Source organism: Ahaetulla prasina, chromosome 2 (genome assembly GCF_028640845.1).
Source record: "Ahaetulla prasina isolate Xishuangbanna chromosome 2, ASM2864084v1, whole genome shotgun sequence".
Taxonomy (NCBI): Eukaryota; Metazoa; Chordata; class Lepidosauria; order Squamata; family Colubridae; genus Ahaetulla; species Ahaetulla prasina.
Window position 1 is genome coordinate 257,052,863 of NC_080540.1, and position 9,090 is coordinate 257,061,952.

The window sequence follows — 9,090 nt, forward strand, 5'->3', positions numbered from 1 at the left end:
CTTGCCTGTGAACCGCCCTGAGTCCTTCGGGAGATAGGGCGGTATACAAATACGAATAAATAAAATAAATAAAAAATGCATACTGATATGCTGTCTTTCTTGCAATGCATCAAGAAGGTTCACAGTCTAAAGCAGTTGAAAAAAGTGAGAAAGTAAGATAATATTTAAAGATTTCAGCTTTATCTTTAGCTACATTTTCATACCGGTAATGAAAATTAAAGGGCAAAAGATTGGTGTTGTTAAGTTCGGGAAGTAACGAGGCTGGAGACCAGGGTAGTGACAACAGCTCTTTAATATAGGGTGAACCCAGCAACAGGCTGGGGGAAAAACCTTTCCTTTTATACAGTTCTGCTGGAGGCTTCGTCCAATCAGCAACGTGCTGATTTCCCGCTCAAATATTTAAAGGTACAAACATAAATACATAACACTCCTCCCCTCCCAGAAAACACTTTGCCTCTATTTACATATTTATTTACATGTTATTTTTCGACGTAGTCACGCAAATAACCTGGGCGTCTCCTAGTTCTTTCTGACCTGCGCGGTTCAGTTCTGGGTGGTGTTTTGAGCTGGTCGGAGGGGCTGTTTTCTCCTCCCAGCTCTCTCTCTGAGCCAACGGGCTCTGGATTATTGTCTGACTCTTTTTCTTGGCCATCCGGCCTTGGATTACTTCTGAAACTTTCCCAGCTGTTTCCCTCGGGAACCTGATGGCGTCGCTGGAACTCTGGGACCTCAGCTAAGTCTTGCGCCTCCCCCGGGTCATTGTCAGCTGTGAATTCAAATTGGTATTGGTCATGATTTGTTTCATTTGTTTCGGTTTGATCAGTTATTCGTTTCCTTAACTGATCTATGTGGCGCCTCCACACTCGGTTGTCTGGTAGCTCTACCACGTCGATTTTGGCCCGGTTATCTTTATTATTTGTCCTGCGAACCAACTAGGGCCGTCCCCATAGTTTCGGCCCACACCGGTCGCCTATGCTCATTTCCCTTGTCTTTTCTAATTCCCCCTTGTAACCCTCTGGTGTGTAATGGGGATTCAAACGGTCAAGTGGGCACCGGAGTTTCCGTCCCATTAGTAATTCGGCTGGGCTTTTTCCGGTGGCCGTGCTTGGGGTTCTGTGCTGGACGGCTAGGAAAAAGTCTATCTTTGTTTGCCAGTCACCTGGCTTGAGCCTGGACAATGCCTCCTTAGCGCTCCGGACGGAACGCTCTGCAAGGCCATTCAACGCGGGGTGGAAAGGCGCAGAGAGGGCATGTCGGATGCCCTCCTCTGCCAGGTATTCTTCAAACTGGGCTGCCGTGAATTGAGGCCCATTGTCGGACACCAGAGTGTCCGGCAGCCCGTGAGTTGCGAATAGGTGGCGCAGGGCTGCGATTACTGCTTCGGCCGTAGTGGATTTCATGAGTATGATCTCCAACCATTTAGAGAATGCATCAACAACCACTAGGAACGTTTGGCCGTGGAAAGGGCCAGCAAAATCAATGTGGATTCTTGACCAGGGCCCTTGGGGTTTTTCCCATTCCCTGACTGGGGCCGTTGGGGGTAGAGGTCTGGACTCTTGGCAAGCCTGGCATTTCCCTACCCTCTCAGCAATCTCTGCGTCCATGAGTGGCCACCACACATAGCTTCTAGCCAACCCCTTCATCCTTACGATCCCTGGGTGACCCTCGTGGAGGAGATCCAATACCTTTCCCCTTAACTTATCAGGAATTATTACACGATCACCCCATAACAGGCACCCCCCTTGAGCCGAGAGCTCATCTCGTTTTTTAACAAATTCTTTGAACCGTTCGCCCGGCGCAGCGGGCCACCCTCTCTGTACCCAACCGAGTACAGTTCTTAACACAATGTCGGTATGATGCCGAGCCACTTCCTTAGATGTGACTGGGCCAGAGTCAAGAGTCAATAAGTAGGATGGGCGTCCCGGTGGGGTCTTCGGTCGCCCCTGGTAGTGGGCATCGGCTTAACGCGTCTGCATGCCCCACTTCTTTTCCTGGTCGATGCTGCAGCTTGTACGAATAAGCGGCTAAGAATATAGTCCATCGGGTCAAGCGTGGCGAAAGTGCCACCGGCGTTGGGCGGTCGCCAGCCAGTATTCCTAATAACGGTCTGTGGTCAGTCACGATTTCAAAATTCCGCCCAAAGACATACTTGTGGAATTTTTTAACCCCTGACACAATGGCTAGTGCTTCTTTGTCTAATTGGCTGTAGTTTCTCTCTGGGGAGGACATCGTTCTAGAGTAAAAAGCTATAGGGGCTTCTGTGCCATTTGGAAGTCTATGGCTGAGTACAGCCCCCACCCCATAAGGGGAGGCATCGCAAACCAACACTAGGGGTAATGAGTTGTGATATTGTATGAGCAGGCTATCACTTGAGAGCAGGTTCTTTACTGCTTCGAAAGCCCTATTTTCTGTCTTTCCCCAAGACCAAACAGTATTTTTCCCTAAGAGCCTATGCAGCGGTTCCGCAATGGTTGCTTTGTTCTTTAAAAAGACCGCATAGAAATTCACCAACCCCAGGAATGCCTGCAGCTCTGCTTTATTTTTAGGCGCTGGAGCCTTCCTAATTGCCTTGACCTTGCTCTCAGTAGGGTGAATTCCTTTCTTGTCTATCCGGTAGCCCAAGAAATCGACGGATTCGACCCCTATCTGGCATTTGTTTGCCTTGACTTTTAATCCGGCTGTCCGGAAAATTCCCAAAACCTTTCTTAAACGTTCCCCCAATTCCTCCATGTTTTCCCCTGAAATGAGGACGTCATCAAAGTAGGGAACTACCCCTGGGAGCCCCTGCAGTAGTCGTTCCATTAGGTTTTGGAACAACCCTGGTGCCACACTGACCCCAAATTGCAATCGGGTGCACTTGAATGCCCCCCTGTGCGTTACGATTGTTTGGGCTTCGGCTGTGCGGGCGTCTACGGGCAGTTGCTGGTAGGCTTGGGCTAAGTCTAACTTCGCAAAGACTTGTCCTTGCCCCAAAGAGTGCAATAAGTGTTGCACCACGGGAACCGGGTAAGCGCTTTTCTGTAAGGCTTTGTTAAGCGTCGCCTTGTAGTCAGCGCAAATTCTAATTGACCCGTCCGACTTTATTGGGGTGACGATTGGCGTCTCCCACTTTGCGTGATCGACTGGCACCAAAATCCCCTGATTTATGAGCTTGTCCAGCTCCTTATCGATTTTCGGTTTTAGGGCAAAAGGGACTCTCCTCGCTTTAAGCCTAATGGGGGCTACCTGGGGGTCTAAGTTGAAGGAAATAGGGGTCCCCTTGTACTTGCCCAGGCAGTCCTTGAAGACATCTTCGAACTCGTTAAAGAGAATGTCTTTCAGGTTACAGTCACTTTTGTAGATGCCAGTCACTCCCATGCCCAGGGCACGAAACCAGTCTAGTCCCAACAGACTGGGCAGAGTTCCTTCGACGATCGTGATGGGCAGGGTCTTCTTGTATGGACCGTACTCGACTCGGACGGAGGTGGTCCCTCGAACAGGGATGCGATTCCCCTGGTAGTCGTGGACTCGTAGCCGTTGTGCTTGCAGGTGGCGCTTTGCGACGGACGGCAGCGACTTCGCCAAAGTGTCCCAGGACATGATGGTGATCGCTGATCCCGTGTCTACTTCAAGCCGGCACCGTACTCCCTCTATTTTTGGCTTAGTGAAGATCTTCTTCTCCACTTGGGTCGAGGCGCGGCCTATGACCACCGTTGTTTGGTTGGAATCTGCGCCTTTTTTGTTTGAGCCAATCGCAGGTCGCCTTGCCGATTCCGCGCTCTGATTGGCCGATTTGAATTTTCGGCGGGAAGGTTGGGCCGCTCGACAAACTTGGGCTAGGTGCCCTTTCTTCCCACACCGCCGACATATCGCGTCCTTAAACTTGCAGCGTTGGCGCTGGTGTTGACCCCCGCAGCTTCCGCACTCGTCTCGGTCCCCTTTGTCACGTTTCTCGGTGCGGCAGACCCCTTCCTCATCTTCACCGTCGGATTCGGTCTGAACCTCCTCCTGGTGCACCGGAGTTGCCTTCGCGCTCGCCTTCTGTGGGACCGGCTTCTGCAGTGTCTCTGCCGCTTGGGAGGACATTTCATGTGCTCTGGCTTCGTCCAGAGCGTTGGCCAGCGTCAGGTTGCTCTTTGCTAGCAGCCGTCGCCGCAAACGGATGTCTTTGACCCCTCGGATGAGTTGCTCGAGGAGCACCTCGTCTAGGTCACGGTATCCGCAGTCCTTGGACGCTTTTCTTAGGGCGGCCATGTAGTCACCGATGGATTCGCCCTCCATCTGCCTTCGCTCTCCGAATTCAAACCGCCGCACGTATTTGGACGGCGTTGGTGCGAAGTGGTTTTTTAGTAAAGTCTGTAAAGTTGGCCACGACACCGACTGCAACGGCGTTGGCTCTGCCAGGGCTTCCGCGATATCAATGACCTCCGGACCACAATGGCTTAAGAAGTAAGCCCTTTTTCGGTTATCTGGAACTCCTTGCAGTTCGTTGGCTTCTAGAAAGCTTTCGAAACGGGTCATATACGTTCCCCATTTCTCTTTAGCCGGGTCAAACGGTGCGGGCGGAGTGTAACTGGCCATCTCCGCTTTTCTGCCCTGGGTTTGCTGGGTTCGGGTCTATCGTGCTTCAGCTCGGTTCTGGTTCTCCTTAGCCTCGAGATCCCACCTTCGTCGCCAATGTTAAGTTCGGGAAGTAACGAGGCTGGAGACCAGGGTAGTGACAACAGCTCTTTAATATAGGGTGAACCCAGCAACAGGCTGGGGGAAAAACCTCTCCTTTTATACAGTTCTGCTGGAGGCTTCGTCCAATCAGCAACGTGCTGATTTCCCGCTCAAATATTTAAAGGTACAAACATAAATACATAACAGGTGTGATGATAAACAGGTTTCAGGAGGTCAGAATTATCCACTTTGCCTGGCCAGCAGCCCTGAGAACACTAAGTCCATATGTAAAAACAGTTGACAACACATGGTGTATGCATGTGTATGGTGAAATGCAACGTTGCCACTGTTGGGTTGTCTATTTTTAAATATGGATTTAACATTCTTAAGAGCCCTGCCAATGGTAAATCTGACAATGTTGTTTCTCATCTTGTTTAGGATCACACTTAGATGTGCTGGCAGGCATGACTGGGAGGACGGAGCAATGTTGTGCAATGTAGTAGAAAGGATGGGAAGCACATAACCTCCTCCTGCCTTTGTCATTTGTAAAGGCATGGAAAGTCATATTGCACTCTACTATTCCATGATTCACAATATAGGAGGCTAAATTCAGGAGACAGATTTAAGTAGCTAAGCATTCAGACTCTTCAAACCCAACATAACTCAAATATCTAAAACCTGACACCATGCTGGCTTAAGCTGGTCAGGGTCAAACATTTGGCTTTACCATGCCAATTTTATCCTGATTTAATTAAGAGACTTCCATTCTATCCTGCCAACAACTACTTTGGTAGTTGGATAGCCACAGAGTTGCTTTCAGGGAACTGTTTTCTCCTTCCAGGGCACTTCAGCAGATCCAGCTCTGCTGTTATGCTGAGTAAGTTACCTTTGATGAGATATTATAACATTACTCTGTTAAGGCTGTGTTTTTTTCTCCCGAGTCCCACTACCAACTGTACCCATCCCATTATTCTGTACATGCTTCCAAGTGATGAAGTTCATTGCTGGATGTATGCTTATCTTGCATCTCATAAGCTAGCCTGCTGTCTTCATTGTCAAGAAGGATGTTGAATAATAATTCAGTTATTAGTTGGAACTCCTATACATAGAATAGTGGGATGGCATATTGTCATGTCTTCTACTGAAGACAATTAAATATCACAGACCTTCCCACCACTACTTTGGCCATTTGCTCTTGAATTGATATTTATTTCCTGAGTTATATAGAGTAAATCAGTGGTGAAATCTGAACCGGTTTATTACCAGTTTGCTGGCTGTGCATACGTGCTATGTGCACACATGCACAATGAATACCACGTGCCAGATGCAAGGTGCACATGCATGTGTGCAATGAACACCAAAAGGAGGCATGGGGTAAGTAGAACAGTGCACTGGGGGGTAATCAGCTGTGGCGCGCAATCTTTTTTTTTACTTTTAAAAGCATTTTTTAACAACCTATTCGGCAGAATGCTTTTAAAAGTAAAAAAAAGGTTCTGACGATTATGCAGCTCAACTGTGATCATCTGAACCTTTTTTTTACCTTTTAAAAGCATTTTTTAAAAGAAACGGCAAGTGGGTGACTGGGTGATTGGGTGGGCAAGGACGGGGGGTGGGGTGGGCAGGGATTTTTGCTACTAATTCTCTGAACCACTCACTGCCATTAGTACCGGATCGGCTGATCCGGTCCGAACCGGGAGCATTTCACCCCTGGAGTAAATAGATAATATATGTTGCCATTACATTATATTTTCAGCCATGGCAGCAACAGGTTGTTTTCTGAGAGGTCTTTCAAGACTACATTTCAGGCCTGCTGAGTATTAGTTACAGCTGTCAGATTAGTTTTTTATTAGTTTCAATGCTTTTTTCTCAGTCATAGCTAGGACATGAAGCTGACTCCTTTATTCAGAGCAAGACCAAACATTGTCCAGATAAGTTCTCTTTAAATACCTAAGATAGGATCTGTTCCTGCCCATTTCTGGAGTTTTTAGTATCGCACTGTGACTTGGTTCATCATTTGATCCATGGAAAGTTGTGCACACACCTGCTATTTAAGATTAAATATTCTTACTATAACATTTGAAAACTTTACAACTAAGTGTTCTTCAGTTAAGTCACATTACCTTCCTTTGTTTTTTCACTGCTCTTACATAGTGCCAATTTACCTTCCAATACAATTAAACCAATGATCTGGGGCTTTTTTTACCTGTAAAGGTGATAAAGATTCAGTTTTCTCCTTTTCTAGGCTTGCCTATCCTTTGCCCATTAAACTCTTTCAGATTTCCTACAATTTCATTGATTACCAGTAACAACAAAACGTAGAGTTAGCTTCAGCTGTATCCAATTCCCTTCATAATATGTGGAACAGAACAGTGGTATTTTAGTATGTATCGACTGCCTACACAAAGTTAGTTGCATGTTGTCTGCCATGTTGAATGTTCCATTATTGTTGTGTCTTGCCCGCCCTCAGAGCAGCCGGGGCCTTCTTACCTGCTCCCGAACACTGAGGAATGTATGCCTCCCGGCCCAAGTCCTGGCTCCATGCCCACACAAACTGCAGAAGAAGGAGCATCTCCCGGCCCCAGCCCTGACTCCATGCCCAGGCAAACGGAGCAGCTAGACCCCTCCCCCTCCTCCACAGCATGTGAACCTGAGGAGGGTTTATTCCCAACAGCTGCTGATTGGTGTGACCCTCGCATCAGAAGGCTGGATAGGCGGAGGCAACAGAAGGAAGGGAGGGGCAGGCCTTAATGAGTGCTGAGTCATGGAGCCACACCCCATGGCCTATATAAAGGATCTGCTTTCTGGCAGTCTCTGAGTCAGGCAAAAGTCGAACTTATCTTGCTGAAGTCACTTACTGGTCTCCTGCCTGCTCTGAGGACTTTGCTAGGACTTTGGGCAGAGCTGCAGAGGCAAGCCTGATTCGGATTTCCCTGACCCGGCCGTCAGCGGAGGAGTGGGACACGACAATTATGTTCTTTTTTGTGAGTCTTTTGCATTATAGTGGAAGGAATTTAATCAGGGGTGAAATGCTACCAGATCGGACTGGATCGGGCGAGTAGGTAGCGGAGTTTGGTTCTGGTTCGCCAATCCGGTAGCAATCGCTGGCTGGCCACGGCCCCGAACCAGTCCACGGCCCGCAGTCCAGCCTTCGCAAGCTGGACACTGGAACACTGGGAAGGCAGCTTGCCACCTGCTCGCCCTTAGGTCAGGGGCCGGGGCCCATTCCCTGAGGCCCCGGAGCCACCGCCTTCCCCAACCGGGTCAGGGAATGGTGCATTCCCTGACTCTGGCCTTTCCCCGGAGCCACTGCCCGTTCTTCCTTCGCCCACTTGCTGCCCGCTCACCGCCTGTTCGCCCTTCGCCTTTGGTCAGGGCCCAGGGATACCTCATTCCCCTGAGACCCCGGAGCCACCCCCTGCTTGCCACCTGCCTCAACCGGGTCAAGGAATGCACCATTCCCCGACACCAGCCTTGTCCCGGAGCCGCCGCCCGCTCTTCCTTCGCCACGCAGCATATACTTACTTTCTTCCAGCGGCTGGCTGCCAGGAAAAGCAAGCATCCAAAAGTTACTGGAGTCCCTCACCCTGAATATGCCACCGCCATTGCTGCTTGTTCCATGCACCGGCTGCGCAAGCGCACCCCATTTATTTCATTTATTTATCAGCAGCAGGTTGGGTGTGCGCTTGCGCAGCCAGCGCATAGAACAAGGCGGCATATTCAAGGAGAGCAACTCCGGTAACTTTTGGACGCTTGCCTTTCCTGGCAGCCAGCCGCTGGAAGAAAGTAAGTATATGCCGCGTGGTGAAGGAAGAAAGGCGGCGGCTCCAGGACAAGGCTGGTGTCGGGGAATGGTGCATTCCCCGACCCGGTTGAGGAAGCGACGAGCAGGGGGCGACTCTGGGGCCTCAGGGAATGGGCCGTCCCTGGGCCCCGGCCCCTGACCAAAGGTGAAGGGCGAGCAGACAGCGAGCGGGCGTTGAGTGGGCAGCAGTTCTGGAGAAAGGCTGGAGTTGGGGAATGGTACATTCCCCGACCCCGTTGAGGCAGGTGGTGGCCTAGGTGAAGGGAGAACAGGTGGCAAGGGAAAGGGAAAAGGCAGAATAGAAATTATTTTTTTTCCCCTACTGGGTTCTGTGGGCATGGCTTGGTGGGTGGGTTGTGACTGAGTGGGCATGGCTGTGAGTGACATTGAGTTGGCCACGCCTACGCAGTCACAGGACACACCCACCCACCAAGCCAAACCCACAGAGTAGGTAGCAAAAAATTTTAGATTTCACCCCTGAATTTATTTATTTTATTATTTTATTTTTATTTTATTATTCGTATTTGTATACCGCCCTATCTCCCGAAGGACTCAGGGCGGTTCACAGGCAAATAAAAACATATATATACAAATTAAGAAAACCATTAAGAAACTTATTCAAAAAGCCAAATTATTAAAATAGTATA

At 49.3% G+C, this 9,090-nt stretch overlaps 1 protein-coding gene across 1 annotated transcript; it reads right to left on the minus strand.

Annotated features, from left to right (window-relative positions):
* Positions 1 to 341: 341 nt before the first annotated feature.
* Positions 342 to 4,840, minus strand: LOC131193351 (uncharacterized). Its single transcript, XM_058173434.1, has 2 exons — positions 3,270 to 4,840; positions 342 to 766 (listed from the first exon to the last, which is right to left on the minus strand). Exons 1-2 carry the CDS (start codon positions 4,558 to 4,560, stop codon positions 480 to 482), a joined length of 1,578 nt encoding a protein of 525 aa, XP_058029417.1. The 5' UTR covers positions 4,561 to 4,840; the 3' UTR covers positions 342 to 479.
* Between the last annotated feature and the right edge of the window lie 4,250 nt (positions 4,841 to 9,090).